The 24,400-nt window shown below is 43.9% G+C and overlaps 1 protein-coding gene across 2 annotated transcripts in view; it reads left to right on the top strand.

Annotated features, from left to right (window-relative positions):
* ACOT7 (acyl-CoA thioesterase 7) overlaps positions 1-24,400 on the top strand; it is a 1,181,269-nt gene that overhangs the window by 284,716 nt on the left and 872,153 nt on the right. For both annotated transcript variants that reach the window (XM_085608889.1, XM_085608890.1), the window contains exon 3: positions 6,226-6,382. In XM_085608889.1, coding sequence (XP_085465015.1) covers positions 6,226-6,382 — 157 coding nt within the window. The remainder of the gene's footprint in view (positions 1-6,225; positions 6,383-24,400) is intronic.

Below are 24,400 nucleotides of genomic sequence, written 5' to 3'. Positions count from 1 at the left end.
CCATTAGGTCATGTTGTGTGGGTTTATGTTTTTCACTTATATGACCATGCAACGTATCCTTGGGTGACATTTTCTGTGAGGTTAATGTCGACGAGTCGTGTAATTTCTTTGTGCACAGATAACTTATTCTGAAGAAGCATATATATGACAGCAGTTTTTGGAAGAAATATATATGTATCATATAATGCGGTTTAGTAAAGACGCACTAGCCCCTATATGGTCTTCAAAGCGATGTAAATAGGATGACGCTCACTAATTATAAAAGAGATGTACATTGTTATAATCAAACATGGGTGCATGCTGACAGCTTTCTATGATCGGGAGAACAATTTAGGGAGTAATAGAAATATGTAATGGGAAATAATACAAAAGAGGCTGGTGCAGTAATCTAAAAAATGGCATATGTATGTGATTGGTGCAGCGCAAACGTTGCCCAATCTTTACACGTCACAAATACATCACAGATACTTAGCAGACACATGGTATGAAAGTGCACTTAGAACATTTAGTCAAAATATGTGGTATGGGTCATAGGTACGTTGGCGCTTCAAAGAAAATTCACATTCATATGTTAATATTCACTTATATGACGGTGCTGTAAGGTGTAGAGAAACCACCAACTCTACAAAGGAGAGCAGGAGCTCAACATAAAAGTTTATCGAATCCCCAGCACTCGTAATTATTACAATTTCAAACGTTTCACTCGTGTAGGTCAAGACCGTATATTGACATCAATAAATCATATGCGAAGTTCTTCTTCTTTGTTCTTTATTTCAAATGGAACATCCTAGTCACAGCCAACACGGGTTTTGTCGTGTCGGGACAGTAATCCCACGACTTCCTCAAGGCTGTGCAAATAAAACAACAATAAATACCAAATGGCATCATGAGCTTCTAAAAGAGAGGGGTCATTCAACAGTATTATAAACTCGTTATAATCCGATACAAGAGGGATTTGCGAAATTAAGGCATGTAAGGTATACATTACAGGTCATAGATGTGATAAAATAAATTAAAAGGGTTTAAAGTGTGGTGGAGCAATTTACAATAAGACATGAATATGAATCCATTGTAATCCGAATGTGAAGAAATACAAGTTACAGGTATTTACAAGTAGTAGTTTAAGAAACGTGTACAAACGTGAAATGAGATCAACAATTTATGAGTACCTAGTAAGACTGAGGACCAAAAGGGATGGAGAGAAAAGGATATGGACGTGAGAGAACAACGTGACCTGATTCTGCCTAGTAAGATACTATGTTGCCGTGTTCAGCGAAGCTATAGTGACAAGGTGAGTGACAAAACAGCATGCCAACCAGAGTGGATCCACTTGAAACCAGGCCAATGGCCAAACATATTTACCTATTTTCTATCCAGTAAGGTTTCTATTATACAGCTGTTTGATGACAGTTTATAGGTCACTGTGCTAGATTACGATTGTCCCTTATGAACTGCACAGTACAGTAAAAAAAAATCTCTCTGACAAAAGAAGTAACCCACTGATCTATGCATATAAAATACTGTTTTTTAAAAGGCATGGTACATGTTCTTTGCAGTAGACATTTTAACCCTCTGCGCTACATTCAAAAAGTCAAAGCTGCACTGGACAAAACTCACCTCTCTCCAGCAGGGACATTAATCACAATCACTGGTGTTAGCTTGACACTTTTATTGTTCTTTGAAAACTGCTAATTAAACAAGATACTTTGCAGTGCTTTTAAAACTGCTGCCTGCGGACCCCCTAGGAATGTGTCAGGGACCCCTGGGGGTCCGCGGACCACAGTTTGGGAAACACTGACCTATATGATTTATTCACTTTACTTAACCAGATTTGTGATCATTGTGTCCATCAATATACATAGTGATTCATGTTCCCATTTGGTCATTATAGCTAGTACATTATATCTTTGTTTGAAACACACGGAAATAAACATGAGTAGGCACGCATATTATCTGCCTAGGAAGTAATGTAGCTCATGATCGATATTTAAGCCACATTCCGTGCTCTTCAATTTTAAAATCCATAATGCTTCCTTGCGTCTAAGTGTCAGTTCTCGGTTCCCACCCCTTGGGTGTCTGGGTATATGGTCGATGCCATAGAATTCAAAACTCCTATTAGCTGTTTGTTCCGAGCAGATAGATATGTGTGCTGCTATAGGGTATCTCATATCCCCATTTTTAACTGCTCGTATATGTTCCCCAATTCTGTTTCGTAAGGGTCTGATAGTACTGCCAATGTATCTTTTCCCACACTTGCATTTTATGGCATAGATCACAAATTTGGTTAGACACGTGATGTTGCTTCTGATTTTATATGTTTTCCCACCTGGACATTGAAATTCAGTGATTCTGGAATGCGCCCATTTACACGCCATGCATTGTCCGCAACCAGAAAAACAGATAGAGTGTTGGGACAGCCAGTTGTCTACATACTTGGGTGTTGGGTAGCTGGGGCTCAGAATATTCCTAAGTGTAAAGCCTCGTCTGTAGGTGATATCTGGTTTATCTGTGATCATTTCATTCAGGGATTTGTCTGCCTTCAGTAGGTGCCAGTGTTTATTGAGGCTTCTTTTGAGAATCCCCGACCAGTTATTGAAACTGGTGACCAATCGTATTTTATTGTCGTCTTTGTTGGCCACTGATCGTTCTTTCAAAGTATCTGATCTCGCAACTGTTTCAATTCTCTTCTCAGCCCTTCTCAAGGTCTCATGATCGTAGCCTCTATTTTTGAATCTAGTTATGGTTCTCCTTTTGTGTAATTCAAAATCAATATCTGACCCCCATGTGGTCTGGAATTTTAACCACATAATAAGTAGGTCTGGTTTGTGCATATTTATAGAAAGACAACCAATAACACCATATGGACAGAGCACTAACATATTGTGTCCCGATATTGTGTTTTTTCATATAATAGAAACCTTACTGGATAGAAAATAGGTAAATATGTTTGGCCATTGGCCTCGTTTCAAGTGGATCCACTCTGGTTGGCATGCTGTTTTGTCACTCACCTCGTCACTATAGCTTCGCTGAACACGGCAACATAGTATCTTACTAGGCGGAATCGGGTCACGTTGTTCTCTCACGTCCATATCCTTTTCTCTCCATCCCTTTTGGTCCTCAGTCTTACTAGGTACTCATAAATTGTTGATCTCATTTCACGTTTGTACACGTTTCTTAAACTACTACTTGTAAATACCTGTAACTTGTATTTCTTCACATTCGGATTACAATGGATTCATATTCATGTCTTATTGTAAATTGCTCCACCACACTTTAAACCCTTTTAATTTATTTTATCACATCTATGACCTGTAATGTATACCTTACATGCCTTAATTTCGCAAATCCCTCTTGTATCGGATTATAACGAGTTTATAATACTGTTGAATGACCCCTCTCTTTTAGAAGCTCATGATGCCATTTGGTATTTATTGTTGTTTTATTTGCACAGCCTTGAGGAAGTCGTGGGATTACTGTCCCGACACGACGAAACCCGTGTTGGCTGTGACTAGGATGTTCCATTTGAAATAAAGAACAAAGAAGAAGAACTTCGCAAATGATTTATTGATGTCAATATACGGTCTTGACCTACACGAGTGAAACGTTTGAAATTGTAATAATTACGAGTGCTGGGGATTCGATAAACTGCACTTAGAACATGTATCTTTTATGATTTAACAAACTACTATCAGTGTTGCACTTGACAATCATTATTGAGAGACCATTTACTGTAGGATTAGAGAGAATTTACTCATGTTTGTGTGTTTTATCATAACTGGTTGTGATCATTTAACCATCCTCAATTAGTGGATAATGTACTTACTATAAAGATGAAATGTGATCTATTCAATGTGTGTGCTATATTACATGAATACAATTTAATGATTTGATAACTGAATAGAAACCATCCTTACATATGTAGAATGTGATTTTACTTAGAACAATACATTTTATGTAATGTGTGAACTAATGTTACACATATATGCCCTTAAATGTAGTTGCTAGCCATATTTACAAACAGTTATTTTAAAGACTTACTGAACGTTCCATGTAGTGTGAAACCTAATGCATTAGAAACATATTCATTCGTGTGTAAATGTGCGCCATTGAGTTCATGTTTAAGTTGTCTTTCGTAGGGCCTGTATTTCACCACGCTGCCTAAAGCTGGTTCCTTTTCTGCTAACTTGACATTTCCTGCAAATATTCACATGCATTGTTAGTTGTGGAATAGATACACTACTGTAGTAGAGATAGAGAAAGAGCCTGAGAAGGAGCCCTTGACGAAGGAACATAGCGAACCAGAGCATCAACTGGAAGGCCTAGCGAGCGAATGTAGCAAACTGATGTGCATGTGACACACTAATGTTATTCCTAAGTCCAGTGTGAGACTTTTCCTCAAAATTACAGCCTGCCACCTAAGAACCGAACGTAAACAATGGATCCCTGACGATTCACACAGAGGGGGTGTTACCAGGTGGGCTTTGTGTGTTGTAATACAGTGTTCACACAGTCAGACTTCAGAACCCCTTTTCCATAGTCGCTTAGGCGGTCTCTTTCAAACCTTCTCTGCCCCTTCACAGACTATCCTTCTTTTGGACTTTGAGGTTTAGACATCAATTCCTATTTGATCCCTTCCTAAGTGTGGCTTAGGCTAACATTTTCTCTCTGACCCCTAGAAGACACTTGACGGAGCTTTTGAATTACTGACACATTTGAAACAACATTTTCCTTGCTCAACTCTGATTTCCTTTACGGAATTCCCCGATTTTTGTGACTCTTTAGGCTAAATGAACCATCTTTTTTGTTTGGATCTTAATTTTAGTGACTTTGGATTTACATGAGCATAGACAACAAAACGTGAGACTTTTTTATGAGTGTCAACTACTTTGATTAATATTCTGTATAGCAATGACAGAATTCCTTCTTTCTTTAATTCTGGTACGCCTAAACATTTTTGGGATGGTGGGTTTCCCAGCTGTTATTTTGTATCTTTATAGCACTGTATTTGGACGTAATTTTAAATTTGTAATAAACCTTCTTAACCCAAGCTACCGATTCCTGGTCCTCATTGTGTAACCAGATGGGTCGCACTGGTAATTGAATTTGATTGATGTTAATGCTAACTCCCATCACCTCTGAGTCGGATAGAAAGGTCAGTCGGAGGACCTATGATAAGTAAGTAGGCCCAAAAAACGTGGTATCACGGAATTCACAAGAATGGGAGGGCAGGAAGGATCTATGGGGTAGGAAGTGACCCCCGCGTAGTAAGTCCACACAAGCATACCTCTACCCTGCTTAAAACTCTGCTTCACGTTATGATTAGTGTTACAGGCGCTGGTTCGCCGCAACACGTTTAGAGTGGCCCTCTGAGCCTCACACATGAAGGGCCGCAGAATCATTGAGAGGATTCCCCCCGCGGGTGAAGACTCCCCCACGACTGCGTGGCCTCTGCCACAGTGCATAGCCTCTGCCCTTTGTGAATCAGGCCCACATATGTGTTGGGGCTCAAATTTTTGTTCCGCAAACCTCGGCTGCAGAGCCGAGTACCAAGTCCACGTGGGTTCGAGTCTAATTGATGCATCTATAATCCAACACCAGACACTCTCTGCTCCTATATTTCACTCTTACAGGCTCTTTTTTGCCCTTGCTTTGTTCCTTTGTCTCTTTTTTTCTGTCTTTCTCCGTCCTTCCCGCTTTTTTGTTTTACTCTCTCTTGCTCTGAATCAAAGCCTGTCAATGAAAAGTAAGTACTTCTCCCCAAAAATAAATGTCGGTGGGCCCCACCTTTAACTATCGCTTAGAACAAGCACCAATAAAACCCACATCCTTCCCATATAAAACGCCCTAAAAACTCACACTAGCAATCTGCTGAACAGAGTGGCCTCTTATTTTGACCATCCAGTAGTGCTTCGGTGCCCGACAAGCTGTAGCAGGCGCTATAAAAATGCTGTAATCAATATTTAATACAATACAGCGGTAATGAAACATACAGAAGTTGAAAAAATAGCCTAGTATTGGAAGTACTACAGGAACAATCCTCGTGTTATACCTTGGTACATAAGTAATCAAAAGTAAGCCAGATGAGAAACCGCTAAATTGATGGTGTCCAGTGCCAAGAGAAATCAACAGAATGGTTTTCAAGCGGTCTTCAGAACTTGCTTGTGTCATTAAAGTCAGGTAGCCCTCGACAGTGTGTTAATTTTTCCGTCTGTGTTTACTTCCCAGGAGCCCTGTGTGGCTGCCCTAGCCCGCGTGGAGCGCACAGATTTCCTCTCACCCATGTGCATTGGAGAAGTGAGTCACGTGAGCGCAGAAATCACCTACACCTCAGGACACTCTGTTGAAGTTCAAGTTAACGTGTTGGCTGAAAACATCCTCACAGGTAACGCCGCGCCATCTGCTTCTACCTGGTTAGCATGATCTGTAGCCAGGCCCACTGGAATTATGCAATGGGAGGAACCAAATTACGCGCCAAAGTTGATTACATTATGTGGCAAGAAAAGGAAATTTATAGGGAGTAATACAGAACATTTTGTGATAGTATTGATTCCCTATTTTATCATTTTACACATGGTCAGTGTCTGGGCAAACCACATTAGTACCAGTTTAACCAACTACAGAAATAAAATAAATAAAAGTTGTCCAGTCAAACATTTGCAAACCGCCTTCCACTGCGCGGGAACACGCATTGTCAGTGACTCCACAATTTTTGTAACTTTTGATCCAGGTGGTCTATAATTTTTTTTAATGCATTCAGTGCAGAAGATGAGTGATTAAGTGGCAAATGCACCAAATCCATAATAATGCTGAAAATGCTAGCGCAGAAGAATCGCTTCATTCCAGTCAGACAGGCCTCTTTATTAATAATTTGCAAATCGATGGGCAGTCGTGCGATGTAATGATGTGTCTTTTCTTGAAGATTTGTACTTGTATGTTTTGCACTGTTTCCTTTGGTGTCAAATTGCTTTAAAGTTCTCACGCCTGTGGTTGCACTTCCGTTGTGTTTGCGATGTGGGCTCATGGCTAGACTGCCGCCGTCGGAGCTGGGAAACCAAGGTTTGAGCCTTGGGGTCGACTCCAATTCCTGTGATTCTGGGCATAACCCCCGCACTGTGCCCACTCCAGTGTACATGCACTCCCCTATCATTGCATTCCTTAAAATAAACAGCCAACATGCGTTGTGGTTTTAGTGGTCATTGTTGCCAGCAGTTTTATTATGAATACATGCATATACTTTGGTCATAAATTGTGTGACCCCTGGTCATAAATTTGTGAACTGTCATACTTTGGGTCATAAATCATATACTTTGCTTGTCATACACATTGTTTGCCATAAACCGTATGTACATCACAATTTGTAAATAGCACCAACAGTTCATTGGTTAGTTCTTTTGCAGGCTTATCTCCTTTCTTGTCCCTCCTGGGTCATACAATTGTTCGGTTGGTTTCCACGCTCTTTGCATGTGGGGTGCAGCTTCTCCCCGAAGTTAGGCCCCAACTCCGTTTGCTCCCCCCTTTTTGTTAGGCCAACTCACCCTGCCGTGAGGCATCCCAAAGTGAGTGGCCCTACTCCTACACACTGACCTGTCGGTGTGTCTCTATAACCAACCATTGTACCCTTACTTCTCCGCTATCTGCTTGGCTGTTGTCCAGCACTGCAACGCTGCTGTTCCTTAGGAGAGGGTGGGTGGGACAAAATTGTTGTTTACACCGCTCCCCTACTCCACGATGATTGGAGCTGCACAGGGGGAGTGGTGACTTATATCCCCCCCACTTTCCCGGCTGCCTGCAAGTACCACTCCACTGGCCCAGCCCTCCTGGGCGCTACTACCTCGCTGAGGCGAAAAGTCCCAAAGAATGCGGTTGAGAAGGCCACTTTAAAAAGGTGGAGCTTAAAGGTGTCCTTTGCTATAGCCCCCAGTGTGTCCAATAGCTGGCCCAATCTTGGGAAGTCTATGGGTCGCCTGCTGTCTGCCCTTACTCCTTCTGTCCGCTTCCATCCTCTCTTCGCTGCTTTGATGTAGTGGGAGGCTGTGGGGTCCTGACCTACGCAAATATTTGTGAAGTGAGCCACAGCGGACAGGTGGGCCTGCGCTAACGATCTAAACCTTTTGCTGGTGAATGCCCAATGGATGAATCGCTCGACTGACCTTCTTGTTTCACCCACATTTACCAGTGTCTGGATTCCTCCTATTTGCATCCCTGTCCCTGCATATTTTCTGTAGCTCCTGGCCGCTTCCGGGGCCAGGGATTTGTTCACTAGCGCTGACAAGTCTATCCCGCCAGGCACCATAACTGTTCTGGAATGGGGTCATTACCAGTCCTCCCCTGGGGCTAAATCCCTGAATCTGCTTATCTGTGCTCATGAAAGGGCATCCACCACTATGTTCTCCAACCCTGGTACATGACGTGCCTTCAGGTCTACGTTCCCCTCCAACTGCAATTTAACCAATTGACGTATTAGTCTCAGCGTATCTGGGCACCTGGCTGAGCCTCTATTGATTGCCTGTGCCACCCCTTTGTTGTCTGACCAAAGCGTCACCTTCATGTTCCTCAGTTCACACCTCCAGACAATTAGGGCCACCCTAATGGGGAACAGCTCAAGAAATGTAATGTTGTTGGTGATGCCCTGTTTGCGCCACCTGGTCGGCCATTGGCCTGCGCACCATTTGTCACCCAGGATCACCCCGAAACCTGTGCTATCTGCTGCGTCTGTGAACAGGGGTATCTGCCTGGCTGTCGCCCAGCCTTCTCTCCAGATCAGGACACCATAACAATCTGCGAGGAATGTGTCCCACATAAGCAGGTCCTGCTTGACCCCTGCCCCCAGCCTGACGTGGTGGTGTTTGTGAGTGAGTCTTGCTGTTAGCTGAGTTAAGCGCCTGGCAAACACCCTGCCCGCGGGGATAATTCTGGCAGCAAAATTGAGTTTGTCAATCAACCGTTGGAGGTCGCAGAGCGTTGCCTTGTCGCGGCCGCAGAGGCACCTTATCTCCTCCCTGAAATCCCTCACTTTCTCCTAGGGTAATCTGGATGTTCTCACAACTGAGTCTAGTTCTATTCCTAGGAATGTGATTTTTGTTGCAGGATCTGCTTTCTTCTCTGCTGCCAGCGGGATCCCTAGCTCCCTAGCTAACTCATGGAATGTCGACAGTGCGTCACCACACTCTGCTGACTTTGCGGGGCCTGTGAACAGAAAGTTGTCTAGGTAGTGGAGTTTACCTCCTGCGGGGTGCATGTCATGCAGTCCCCATTCCAGAAAGGTGCTAAATTGTTTGAAGTACGCGCAAGATACTGCGCACCCCATGGGCATTGCTTTATCAATGTACAGGGTCCCTTCCCACTCGAACCCCAAGACGTACTCTGTCTGTTTTCGCCATGAGGGCCCCTTGGCCTGAAGACCTTACTAAGTCAATGGCGTTGTCGACTGTAGCGTAACCCACGGAGCAAGCTTCGGAGCTGATCCCGTTGTTCACTTACATCCCTTCTGGAAAAGAGAGGTGGAGAATTAGTCTGAACTGACCTGGTTCTTTCTTAGAAACTACTCCCAGGGGAGAGATTACCAACCCCTTAAGCATCTGAGGAGGCAGGGGGCCCTCTATCCTACCCAAGGATTTCTCTTTTTCTAGCTCTTGGCTAACTACCTCCTGGTGTTGTAGAGCTGATTTTAAGTTTTTTTGCGCTGCCCAGCTAGAGTGGGCCCTCAAATAGTATAACAAACCCTTCCTCAAAACCTCGCATGAGTACGGCGGCGTCTGTCTTGTTCTGATATTTGTTGGCTAGCCTACGTAGTTGCTGTGTGTTGATGAGGGACCTGGCTAACCGGTAGTTGTGTAATCCCTTTGCCCCCCCCCTTCCTTCCTTGACTGAATTACTGTTTTCTCTTCTTCTCTTTCTTGTCCCCTCTATTAATTTTCTTGCGTCTGCACCCTGCTGCTGGGTGGCCTCCACCACACGTGGAGCATATGTGTTGGAATATGCACGAAGTTCCCCAAGTGCATTCATTGGAATTGTATTTCCAGCAGATTGCGGCCGGCCCGTTGGAGGGGGTGGGGAGTTCCATGCATTAAACATTTTGGGCCTATGAAATGACTTGCCCTTCCCTTTGTAAAAGGATCCCCAAAAGGGCTTCTCGCTCTTTCCCGCCCATGTTTTAACCTCCTTTGCGACCATCATTTTGTGTATAAAACCAGACACATCTTCCTCATTCCACTCCATTTCTGGGTGTGTCTGCATCTTTAATTCGAAACCTTTGTCATATTCTAACCATGCATCCCCAGGGAATTTCCTCTGTGCCCCATGGATGTTGGCCTCGTATAACCATAGATCGGCCGCGCAGCGTGGGAACTTCTCAACAATTATGCACACCATAATTCTAAATGCATCCAGCCAGTTATCAAAATTCCTTTCTTTGCGTTCCCTTCTCCTTTCCCTTCTATCCTCGTCTTTTTGGTCACACACAGTCAGGTCCTGGCCGTCTAATGGGATCTCTAACGGTGAGAACATTTCAATAAATTCCTTCCTCCATATCCTCTCCCTTACTGCCAGGGGGATAAGGTTCTCTAGCCCTGTGGCCCTTGTGGTCATTGATGCCTGGCCTGGTGAAGGCCAATTGTATGCGTCTGGAGCCATGGCTATTCTAGCTGGGTCGCTCGCCGTGCTTGCGCTGCCCCATGCTGCTACGGGGGACCCTAATTTCCCATGTGTCTCCTGCGTGACCTGCCCCTGTAAGTGCTCCTGTTGTGCGCAGCCTGGGTCTATCAAGTGCCATGGTAGCCCGGATACTCCCCCTTGGGGTTGTGGTCCCGGTGTCCTTAACCCCTGGGAGCCCCTTAAGCAACAGTGGTACCATTGATTTTAAGCATTCCTGTACTATTGTACCAATATGCTCACCCCTAGGCATGGATGGCTACAGATGGCAGGTCAGTCCTCTGGCATCCTTTTTTGGGTGTCGTCGTCCGCAGTGGTTTGAACGCCGTCCTCCATCTCTTCCTGGGTGCTGACATGCTGGCGTTCTCAGGTGGCTGGTTGCTTGCCCCGTCTCCTGCGTCTTGGCCCAAGTGTGTCTGCAGCCAGCCCGTCCCGTGGACCTCTGATGCAGCCCGAATTTTCTGTAGCAAATCACCCAGCTTCTCTGGCTGCCCGTTTTTTGCCCTGGCTCTCCATCACATGTGTCTCTCAGCGGGGTGCTGCCGCCTTCCTTATGTACTAAGCCTTTGAGTAGTGCAACTGGGTCTTTAACTGGCCCTTTGTTAACCCTTCTTTTGCGGGGTGCTGCCGCCTTATTTTATGCACCAAGTGTCAGTGTCCAGATTAACGTGTTCTTTGCCCACTGGGTGCTGCTCTGTTGTGCCTGTCCCCCAGCCCAACGCAGACCGGAGGCTTTCAGCATCTAATATTGGCTCCAAACCCAGCAAGCAGCACGTGTGCCTGGAGACTGTCATTTGTCTTAGTGCCTTTATTTTCAATTTGCACAACTTCCCCCTGAGCGTGTTGGAGCTCTTTAATTGAGTGCAGTTACCCTGTTCCTTGCTTACTTTCTTTCTGTGCAGTGCAATGTCACTCATGTGTGCCTCGCCCCGGCTCCCCCGCTCAGGCTTCGCCCCCTCTCGATGTCCCGAGAATGCTGAGCATCTGCCAGCCTTTGGGGATCCTCTGTGTGTTCCGCCCGGTCTCCCGAAGCTTGCCTGGATCAAGGGAGGGGCTTGCCGCTCGAAGAGGGCCACACGCCGATGACCTCACGGGGCGGAGCAACCAGCAGGCTGCCGGGACCTGAGCAGCCCCACGCTGTGCAGCAAAGCCCCATGCCGCGGTACAGAGGCCGAGCCTCAGAAGTGCTGGAGCGGCGAGGGGAGGGGGACGACATAGTGCTCTGGTCACCAAAACTCAAGGTTGTTGGACCCCTTTACAGCATTTTTTAACTAGGTGCAAGATCGCTTGGTGCAGTGAGCCGGAGTCCCAGAGAAGGAGGGCGCGCACCGAGAAAAATTGCCAAGCTCGGCGCTGGCCGCTCCCGAGACACACTGCCTGCAAGCACGGCAAATCGCTGGGCGAACGGCACCTCGTGGTCCCTCGACGAACCAGCCTATTGTCCTCCGCGGCCCCTTGCTGCAAATTCGCTCCCGGCGGTCTGCATGGGAGACGACTCCCGCCGTCGCCCACCGCGGCACAGAACCATGCCCCTCTGCAGCGCAGTCACGACACCGGGACTCAGAGACTGGCAAGGCCGCTGCTTCGTACTCTTTCTGGCAAGGTCCCTCGGCTCGCAAGATCCTGGCCGGTACTTCCCGAAGTCCCGCGTCCGAAGTCACTGCATAAGTGCTCCACCTCGCCAGGATCCAGCAGGTATCAAATTGAAAAAACAAAATCGTTGTTTGCGCCACTTCCCTGCTCCACGATGATAGGAGCTACCCATGGGGAGCGGCGACTTACATCCTCACCTCACTTTCCTGCCTCTACCAGCGGTGTTCCCCCATTGAGGGGTTTGTACCTCACCAGACCCCCATTGGCCAGGGGGGCCTGGCGCCTCTCTGGGGCACTGGGCTACTCCGATTCCGCTTCTGGGCACTTCAAGACGCCCAGAACTGGATCCTTCCAGGGCTCGGCGTTGGTTATGGCGCCGGCCCTCGAGGCCCCCTTTAGGGGCTGCCTCTGCAAAATCACTTAATCTCCCGGTGCCTGCCCAAAAAAATGAATGTGTCCTTGTGCAATGTGTAATGTAACTGGTGCTCGTGTAAAGCACTTCAAAACCTTCTAGTCGAGTTCGTGCTAAATAAAACTGCAAAAAAATTAAATACTGTTTTTAACACGGATGCCATTTTGCATCAGGGAAATGCAGTCCGTTCTCGGTTGGTTTAATATCTGCATTTGAATTAAGGAGTTGTCATAGAATATTATTGACCTTTTTGGAGTCAAAACTGTTCTCTTCACTTTGTTGTCACAAGGATGCAGTTCAGTGCCCCGTGCCGGCTTCATAGCTTCAACATGTGGCATACACAACCAAGCTATCACAGTTAGAGCTTTAAAAGGCGCATCATGAGAGGCCTACAGGGCAGACTGTGTTAAATAATCCGAAGTGCTGCACATTCATCTTAAAGTATAAATCTTTAAAAATTTTCTCATATGAATCCATCTCTTTTAAAGTAATAAAACTAGATGAATAGATACATGATTCTATACGGAAACAGCTGGAGCCAAGAGGCTTTAGTGGTGGGGGTGCCTATGAATTAACTCGGAGAGCCGAGCCAGAGCAGAGCCAAGGGTCTGGCTCGGATCTTAGAGCCTGTCCATGAGCCCAGCTCTGAAATAGTTTCCTTTGTAAATCTTAAAACAAACCGCGTAAAACATCACGTAAAATATGATAAATTCTGTTCAAAATGGAAAAAGTATGCTATAATGAAGAAGAGTTTTAATGAAAGAAAATATTGGCGCAAGATCAGACAGTTTACCGTGGGTAGCTGCGTTTTATCCAGGTTTGTCTGGTTTCACTTTGTACAAATCTGCCACGAATGCATCTATTTATCTTATGGTCTGGTACTTACCCGTGTCCCCTACTCTAACTACCGACCCTGGGGTTATGGATGGCATTTCGCTCCCCTTCAGCATAACACTTGTGAGACCACACAGATAATTTTACTTTTTGGATTAGGGGGGAGTAACCCCCCGGCCGTATTTATTAACATTCACAAAACAAATTAAAACATTATATAATAGAAACTTTACGCAGAAAGTACAGATACATTTTGATAGTCAGATATTCCACGGCTAACCTTAACACAGTCTAATACACAAGACACTCCTACCGTAAATCTATCAATGCATGTATTTACTTTCTGCGTATCCCATCTAGAGCCTACGGCAAAGTCAATGACTGGCAGCTCCCCCGGTCCCCGTGTACTAATAAGGTTGCGCAGGAGGTTACAGATTATCGGATGGATACTTTCCCCGGGCACCCCCCACGCCCTGTGCCTTACACTCCATTACGTGGGGGCTGCAGACTTCTGCATAGTGGCGCCTTAATGCGCGTGCGCTTGCGGGGGTGGCCCCAGGCCCACTGGGAATGATGACTCCCCGGCTCCCGCACCTCGACAGCTTACCTACCGGCTGTCACTACCCCCTGGAGTTATATGGTGCTGACCATTGAGGACCGAAGACTATGCTTACCAATCATGAATTTACCGCCTGACCAGAGACACTCTAAACACGACAATATCTCATTGAAAGAGAAATTCGAAGTTGTGCTTTTTTATATATACATTACTACAGAATCGCTGTGCATACCATTGCTTTGTTCCCTGCCAATAATTTGGAAAAAAGGGGACAAAAATAATCAGTCATAATACACAAACCGGAAAACCAAACCTTCCAACAATACCTGCCTTAGGGGATGGTGGGTGGGCAAAAGAAAGAAACGTTACGGGCCCGCAGCCGGCCCGGTGACCCTATCTGTGGGGAGCAAGAACAAGAGACTGTTCTGCTCCCCACCACCTCTTTTTAAAGACCGGTCAGCCTGGACGCAAGCTGGACGTTTCTGCGCCAGAAGCACTGGAGTGCTTCCGGCGCACAACCAACCACTTTACTTACTGGTTGTTGCGGGGGGGGGGGGAGTGCCGCGTCACTCGCTGACACGGCCTCCCTCCCCCTTCTGGGTGGCCGGTGACTGGTGCGACCGCCATGATGGTGGCGTGGCCTAGTCAGCCCTCGCCTTTTCCATTCTCATGTTAAAGCTTTGTTTTATCTGTTGTGTGTCACTGAGCCTGGTTAGTCATGGCCCTAGTACCAGAAAACGGTGCTCTGAATATAAGTAATAATTGACCTTGCCAGGGTCATCTATGGCCCCACTAAGTCCATACATCAGTCTGCCTAGCAAAGGGTGCTGATGGCCCCAAAGAATGTAAGTTGTTACAAAAAGCTATTAAAAAAAATTCGAAGGCTATCGGTATCCTCCAAAACATGCTATGCTAAAACAAACTTAAATATAGCATGCACATGCTAGAGCTATTAAATGGTGCAGAACATGCAGCTCAGTCAATATATAATTTCCATCCCAGTGCATGACCCTTTCCAGTGTTTAACCTCTTCCATGCGCAGGACGGCCAGGAGCCGTCACGTGTCACGGTGGGCGTGTGCGCACGACGGCTCCCGGCCGTCCGTATCCCGCCCACTAATAAAAACGCCCGCACGGCGCGGGAATTCCCTGCGCATGGAAGGGGTTAATTTATAAAAAAAAAAAAGTAACTGCCAGCACCCTACCTATTTATCAGGAGGCCACTGCAGCTTGCACGCCCCACTTCCCCTGCCAGCGCTGCCAAATGTCAGTGCCAGTGTTCTCCAATTGCATCTCATTCCTACAGATATGACAGTTTGGATCATTCCAGCTCACTCAAAGTTGCAAATAAGGCCTGACTGAGCTAGTAATATTTTTTTTAATCTATTACATCGTTACAGACTCTGTTGATGTACACATAAAAAAAAAAAAAAATCAGATAGTGCCATCATGTGGTAGACTATCAAAGTGCTCGTATTAAGAAATAGGTGCCGGTGCCGAACACCGGAAACCACCGGCTCAAATTAAGCATTTACCCTCTTTTATCAGTAGCATGTTGAATAATCCCACACCCATTTTACCACTAGCATCTTACATTCATCCCTTAACTATGGGCTTCAGCAGCATGCTCACACCATCTGATGCCGCTCTTCTTTTGCCTCCCATGATTTCATATACCTATAGCACTAGCATTCACATCCATAGCACTAATGCATCACCTATCATTCATTTCATCATCCCCTTGTCATTGTCATATAGGGTACACCCATCTGTTTTCAGGATAACTCTTACATCCCCCATTCCTCTCACTATTGATTTGAACTAACCCTCTGAACTCCAGCTTAGTGGCATCACCACTTCCTTCCACAAAGTGTCATTACCTGACTGATGCCTATAAAAAAGGGCAGTGTTAATTAAATATTTACATAATTCCGCACAGACCTTAGAGCCTTCAAAACTAAAGACTCTGATGTGCCACCTGCAACCTAGTAGATAGCCTATGTACTAGAACTTGTTCTTGTCAAACCGGGCTAGACTGTTGCTTCTGCTTTCAGGAAGGGATTTTTAATAGCGACTTACAGAAGGCAATGTGGCCCGTGTTGTAATTGGTACATTCCAAATTTGAGGTTTAAAAGAGCCTGACAAGAAATAGGGAGATCACCACATTTCCTTAATTAATCTCGATTATGATTTTTAGTGGGTAATATGATTGTAGAGTCAATATCTATAATGGGTTGCATGTCAAAATATCAACGTCACAATTATTGACCCACAAAAATAACAACAACAATATCTACAACCACTATCTTACCAAGGTATGATCAAGGTGAGGATTCGTAGGAAATAAAGGTAAATATAGATTGACTATTAACTGCATATATAAGTGGCGGTCATCACTGTGTAATTGTAGTTTGGTTAGAGTTTCAATAGTGATTTTATTTGTTTAGTAACCTTGGCGCAGTTTGGCGAATCTGCATGAAACTGTCAAAATAAAAAGTTTGTCTACCTTAGTTTCTTCTAAGAAAGGGGCGTTTAAACATTGATTAACCATGTTAATTTATTTTGGAATCTTAGCTTTTTGATGCAGAAAAAACGGCTGAATGGAATAACTCCAAAGTTGTAGGTAAATTCGAACTGTACTCAGGAAGCGTGCATTTTGTGGTTTGGTGTAAATCCGTTCAGATATTTTGAGAAATGAGTGTTGAAAGATGGGTTTAGGTTGATCATGAAGGGGTGGTTGATTGGTCTCAGAGCAGTCGTGGTACAGAAAAAAATACAGGCTTCTGATTGCTCACAGAAATTTTTCTCCCTGTCTGCCATTTCGGTGCTGAAGTACCAGTGCTGGTCAGTGCTTAATTTGAGCCGGGGCTTTCCGGTGCTAAGCACCGGCACTTAATTGGTTTCCAGTGCTCGGCACCGGCACCAAATTGTCAACACCATATTTAGAACAGTCCACCACATGGTGGCGCTGCTCTTCTAATTTAGAGAGGTGCAGAACAACGGTAGTTTAAGCATACAATATACATTACAATTGCTAATACCTGCCTCCCCAGCCATTGCTTTATCTTTGGGGACCTGGAATAATCAACTGACGCATTTACATGTGAGAGAGATGGATAGTAGTTGTTTTGGCAGCGATGACAAGGGAGATGGGTGGTGCAAGCAGCAGTGGCCTCCTGGTCAGAGCCCTGACACTTAATATTTTACAAATTAAGCACTGGTACTGTGGAATCAAGTGATATAAGTAGCTAGCTGCATCTCTGAGCAAAATATTGCTAATGGCATTAGAGAACACAGGGACTCGGTCCCAGTGTCCTGAAAAAGTTTTAAAAAAGGTCATGGGGGCAGGGTAGGGACACTCTGGCCTCAGGCACTTATAGGGGGAGCCTGAAGGAGTCCCCGAAGAGAATCAAATAAAAGAAAATGGTTGTGCTGTGGGTGCGTGATACTCCCCCAGTGAGTCTCTCGTGAGGTACAACGGTACTCAAGAGCCGCTGTACAGTACTGCGGTACCATGGAATGGAAGGTTTTTTGTGGCTGGTACTGCAGGAGTACAAGAGAACCTGAAAAAATGACAGAGAATAACGATAATGCAGGTTCGGTGCGCATGGCTCAGGAACAAGCAAAGCAGGGTTTGGTTGTACTTGGGTGGGGGTTGGCTGCGAGAGGCCTGGCCCTGTGGTCATCCTCCGCCGCCGTGTACAGCTGCGGCGGGGATGGAAGCAGAAGCAGACTCAGCCTTATTCCAGACTCCATTAGCAGGAGTAGTTAAATCGATGTTTCAGTTAGAGTGTTTAACATACCTGATGGGGTAACAAATGCTGATTAGGAGAGCCTCTATTCAATTCTGTGAAAGGCTACATGGTGCTTCTTTTCCAGCATCTTCTACTAATTTATCTTATGATTTTTATTCGCTTACTGAGTTTTTGATGGAAGCACTTGTTGCTGTTGATGTGTCAGAAAAGCTATCTTCACTGCAGTAACGAGTAAAGAGTGTTGAAAAGCGACTTGAACTTGCAAGACCTCATCAACACCAACAAGGAAGACATAGTATACATTATCAATTATTTCATGAATAGAGCAGCCTTTAAAATTAAGCACTTAGACTGGAATGCGGGCATCTCACCTTCGTGATTAAAAATGTGGTGTGCCTTGGATAATGGGTAGTGGGAGATGTTTCAAAACATGACATTTCTCCTCCGAAGAGGTATCCTTATACCTCATCTTCGTAATTATAGAGGTCTTAGACCAGGTTGAAATCACCCTTGAGTTTTTAGTGCCTTTGTCCAATGTCACAGTAGATTGTGCAATGGCAAACCTTTATCCTGAAGAGTCACCTCTACAATACACTGTCTTACAGTCATCAATAGCAGACATGAATGACTATGCTATGGAGTGAAATATATGTCAGGTGGCACTGAGCTACAAACATTTATGCAGACCCTAAGGACAGCAGTATGGAGTCAAATAGAGATTTGCTCGGCATCAGGTGGTACTGTACTCCTTATGCTGAGAACAAAATTGTTAGGGAGGGTTTGGGTGAAGGAATGTTAGTTCATCCACACAAGGCCCATACAGTTAGTACTGCAGAAGATGGGCAAATAGAACAAAATAGAAAGAACTGCCTGCAATGTTGAATGGATAGAATGAGAACTGTTGAGAGTGTTGAGATGCATGACTGTGTAGACTCGAATATGTAGTTAAGGCATGTCAATAGCCTAGAACAGTGGTTCTCATCCTTTTGACTTCTGAGGACCCCCGCTTAATCATTACTGGAACCCGGGGACCCCCACTGAATCATTATTAGAATCCCGGGACCCCCCACTGAGTCATTACTGGAAGCTGGGGAGCCTGGCCTGAGCAATGTCGAGGATTTGAATCACAAAACAATAAAAAAAAAATGCAGAAAAAAGCATTCATCAAACAAATACACAAATGATGACACATTTTATATAATTCGCAAACACATATAAATACAATTTATTTTGTATTTCTTTTATTTTTTAATGAATGGTTGGAGCTTTTCTTAATTCAATTGAGGCCACTCATCATCCATACTATATTCTTTTTGATGCTCCGGCAATGCTCTCATGAATCAATCTGAGGATACTAATTTAATTTTTAGCCTTCAATTTCAAAGCTCTTCACATTTACAATACGTTTTAAAATTTTCAATTGTACATCAAGCTTCTTCATATACACAGGGTTTATTAATCTGTTAATATTATGTAATTATTTTAAGAAGTCGTGGACCACCTGAAAAGGCTTCGCGGATCCCCAGGGTTCCCCGACCACATGTTGGGAACCACTGGCCTAGAAGAAGAGGCCATGTTAGGGACATGTTTATTTTATGAATCCATCAGAAGCTACTCTTCCAAGTCCTACAAAATATCAGACTTTTATATTATGTTGCAGAGGTCAAATCCACATACATCCAAACAATACAAATTTCCAAAAGGTTGCCCCTCGGAGCTGGTGAGGGGGTTGTTGATTGGGTTATCAGTAGATGTAAAATGTGATTAGTTAATTTACAAAAATGTCTCTTAGACTACTAACAATGATTATTCAGCTCATTGACTGAGAATCAGGGAACATTTTAACTCATTTTCAGATGGTGATGGAACAGGCTTCCATCTTGCACAGGCTGGTTCGTTTCAAGGCTTGTGCAGGAACCCAAGATAAAAAAAAAATGGGCCTAAACTACTGGTTGGAGCAAGAGTAAAGAAACACCAAGGACTCGATTCACAAAGTAAGTTTGAATTTGAAGTTCTACTCACTTGGAGATCTACTCACTTGTGAGATCTACTCCTATTAACTCAGCGTGTCTAAATTTAAGTGTAACTTATTAAGTTTGGTATTCACCATTTCCAATTGGAGATTGCACCTAGGCAAAGACTTAAGAGATACCTTTCCTTCAGATAAGGCGGCGGGACGTCTACGTTTGAATTTGTAAGCAAGAAGTTAATATTAGTAGCCTTTTACTTGTTTGTGGAGAGTTCAAACACCAAGGCCAAGATTGCCATCCACGAAAATAAAGGAAGATAAATAGTGTATTTTCCATTAAAAAAATGTATTCACCTAATATAAAATAAAAAAAATGTTTTAAACACATTATATTAACTTATGTCTACTCAAAGAAAAAGATACAACCCACTACATCAATAAAATTCTCTGTTTTGATTTGTAAATTAAGTTTTATTTTGTCACTATTATTTATTTACTAAAATTTTACCATTAATATTACCCAAGCTAAATTACATTTTTATTTTTGTTCCATTTGTGACTACATTGATTATAACTTGGTGTTTTAAAGTAATTTTACACATTTTTAAGTTAACAGTTAATTTAATTTAAGTATTTTATAGTTATATCTATGTAATGTATTTAATGTATTTTCTCCAACTTAAAAACATTATAAATACTTCAAGGCTCAGCGTGACTACATTTAAATCCCTTTTGTCACTATTAGTGCTGTAGTAGAATTAAAAGTGTTGTTTATGAATTGCAATTATCTCATTCTTTGGTAAGTGTATTAATAAATTAGATTATTTTATGGGGTGGGTGTCTGTCTACTTACCTTAAGGACAAATCACAGCCCTTGTCTGGGTAAACCCTCCAAGTCACAAAATAAAATTTTGTTCAACCACCTGGTAGCTATGACGAAGCAGCCAGGCTTAACTGAGGGCACTGTGTAAAGTAATTATAAAGTAACAAAACAATAACAACATTGAAATGAAAAACGATTAAAATCCCAAACTGAATTGATAGAAAATAGAGTAACATTTAATCAACAAAATGACAACAATCAAATAAAGGGAACTCGAGATATTGGATATTTAAAGTTATAAGTTGGAATTGCACTAAGAAGCATAAAGTGTCAATGGTCGTGATAGACCTGGACCTAAGTGCAATTTGATGCTGACCATGATGGAATGCGGGAAGGATACACCAATCACGTTCACCCTGTTCAAAGATTTGACCTTTTGGTTATAGTCCTTCTAGTCCCAATCCAGTACAGGAGTACTTCTGCCGTCCTCAGGATATCAGAGGAGGCACTCAGAGACTCAGATGGTGTCAAGGCAGAGGCCAACAGTAGGATCCAGCCCAGGTCCAGTTGCCACTGGTCAGCTGAGCAGTTGCAGGAAAAGGCGTCTTTTAGCTTTCTGTGCTCTGGTATCCTTAAGAGGAGGTCAACCTTATGACACTGGGAGTCCACTTCTTTTTCTTGGTACAAGAGAGAGCAGGCCCAATCCATCAGAGCTTTTCTCAGGCTGCAGAAAGGAGGTTCAGTTCTCTTCAGATCTTCCTCAGGACCAGGAGTATTGTGCACTGACTGCCTAGAGTTACCACATTTTAGGTGGCACATGCTAGTAGGTGCGAACAACTTCTTGACATGCCCTAACCAATGGGATAAAAGTTCCTGGGGCTAACCCTATCTATTTTGGGCATTTTCAAGATGTTGAAAGTATTTTCCAACACCAAACTTGCGCTCTGACAACTGGGGCTGTGTGTGGAGTGTACTATGGTAATCCTAGTGTCTTCCCACATTTAGCACTAAAATCTAGTTTGGGGGCAGTTACTGTGTCCACAATAAACCCAGATACAGAAGTTTCATGGGACAAAGGTAGAGTTTTCCAGCAACCAGACAGTGGATACACAAGCATTTTTTGTCATCCTGTTTCCCTTCCTTTCAAGAGTGCTTCTAGTGTTAAATGTAAAACCTAGAGACAGAAGTCTGTTAGAACAAAAGTAGGGGTTTCAAGCAACCAGACAGTAGATCAACAAGAATTGTTTTAGCTTCCTGTTTCCCTTACTTTCAAGTGTGACCCCCAGTACTATATATAAACCCAGCAGTCCTGTCAAGCAGGATTTGACATTGAAGCAGGATTTGACACTGTAATGTCAATAAAGATTCTCACAGTCCCACCCTGCATATTTTGTCAGGCTTGGAGGAGTCATCTTTGCCCATTCAGATCAGCTTATTGTTTTGCTCCTGGCAGGCACTTCACACTTTTTTCACACCTACCCAAATACTAATTAATAGCTGGTAGAGGTTGGAGACGAATGCAAATTTAGCCTTTAGGGTCTTCAGGCAAGGAAAATTTAACTTTCTAAAAGTTACTTTAGCTTAATATTTATTAAAAGTTCATCTTCACCTTTTAAGTGGATTTTTTATAACTATTGAAAATAGTTGTTTAATAATTTTTTTAGCTAGCCCCATTCCTAGGATACAGTATTAGGTTTTTTAAACTGTATATTGGTTATCTACATAGGACAGCTAGGCCCCCCACAGTGATAAACAGCTTGTGGATGCTAGTCACTGCAAGGACCCCTCAGCAGTACATTTCTCCATGTTCTACTTTTAAATACCATGCACCCTGCTGAGTGGGCGACAAATCCTACTTGGGGTGACAATTTAGTATTTCAAAGAGAAGTTTTGACCTATCGAAAGGGTTTATTTTAACAGGTCAAATTGCATTTTTTATACTGCTAGAGTCAGGCTACACAGGAAGTTTGAAGCCATATTTTACACTGTCACTGTACTGGATGGCACAATAGGTACTGCGGTCCATTTGTGACATTTCACGTCCAGGTCCTGGGTACACTTTGTATCATGTACTAGGGACTGATAGCTCAGCTAAATATGCCTATTTGGAATATGCCAATTCAGCTACTTTTAAAGGAGACACACTGACACCACTGATTAAAAGGTGGGAAAGTGCACAGAGTTCTAAAACCACCCAAAATATAGGGTTTAACAAAAAGCATGAAGTCTGGGGTGACCACGCAGAAAAGGTGGATTTTCTACATGTGTTTTGTTAAAAATTGGGTCCCTTGTTGGCAGAGGTATGCACCCTGTCCAAGTAGGGACCACAATTCTAGTCAGGGAAAGTCCGTTACACACCATAAATTAACCTATGCTCAACATCTGGTAACTTTGCACAGGGCAGGCAGGCTTAACTTAGGTAGCTATTTGTAAAGTATTTGTGCAACACTTAACCAGTGAAAATACCACACAAAAATGATCCACACCAGTAGGAAAAATACAGCTTAATCTAATGAACAAAACAAGTCCAAAACGAAAAAAACCCAATAAGTAGAATCGGAGTTATGATTTTTGAAAAATATCAGCAAATCGAGTGCTTAAAAGAATAAAGTGCCAACCGGACTGTCTGCTCATGTTTGACCGGGTCAAATCCAAAAGTTCAGGCCAACCACAATGGAACGCAGGTCAGCTACAGGGACCAACCTTGTACCGCTGAAAAAGTACCCTGGTTGGATAATGCATCAATGTTCAGGGCGAGATGCGAGGAGCAGGAAGGCAGTGCGTCGGTTACGCTCCTTAGGATTCGTAGGCGGGGCGTTGTTGTCAAACACTCGAAGGTGAATCCTCATCAACCAGCGCAACATGTCAGCGATAAGTCATCGTCGTTGAGCCACACAGTCACCAATGCGTTGTCCTCGAATCAGGCGACGCGTCGGAGCCGAAAGAGATGCATCAGTTCCGACTGGCGCAACAACAGCTATGCGTGGATTGTTATGAGAACCGAACAGAAAACTCACCTCCAAAGACAAAGGACTGCATTGGCACCAATTTGGAGTCACTTTGATTCTGGAGTGAAGAGATGCACGTCTAGTCTTTCCCACTCCTAGGCAAGGAGGGCAGCAGGCAGCAGGATATGCACAACAAAACAGGAGCCCAGCAAATTCCAGCAGTGTGACAGTCCTCTTCAGCAGCACAGAAATCCTTCTTCCTAGCAGAGTATCCTCAGCTCCAGAAGTGTTTTGAATTGGTGGTGTCAGAGGTCCAGTTGTGCCTTTGAAGTGGAGGAGACTTCAAGGAGAAGCTTTTGAAGTGCACAGCGTCTCTGCCCTTCCTCCCCTGGCTCCAGGCTCACTACGGAGGGTGGGGGTATGCAGCTCTTTGTGTGGGGACATGCACAGCCCATTCAGATGTAAGTGTCAGCTCCTCCCTCCCATCCTGCCTGGGATGACCCATCAGGATGTTGATGACCCATCAGTCACACCTAAGCTCCATTTGTTTGTGTCCACCTTGAGGGAATGCACAAAGCCCAGCTGTCACCCTTCCTAGATATGTATTCAGAGATAGGCAGAGGGTGCAGAATGGTGAATGAAAGAAAAAGCCAACTTTCTAAAAGTGGCATTTTCAGACTTGCAACTTAAAATACAACTTTACAATAAGTTGTGATTTTAAATTGTAAGTCCAGAGACACCAAATTTGAAATGTTTCTCTTTTCCCTGTTGGAAAATACACTTATAAAATGTAATAAGTTAATCCCAATATTAACCTATGGGAGAGATAGGCCTTGCAGTAATGAAAAGCAAATATAA

This window comes from Triturus cristatus, chromosome 1_2 (assembly GCF_964204655.1).
Source record: "Triturus cristatus chromosome 1_2, aTriCri1.1, whole genome shotgun sequence".
Lineage (NCBI taxonomy): Eukaryota > Metazoa > Chordata > Amphibia > Caudata > Salamandridae > Triturus > Triturus cristatus.
The sequence above is the reverse complement of the archived record's forward strand: the minus strand, read 5'-3'. Positions and strand labels throughout refer to the sequence as shown.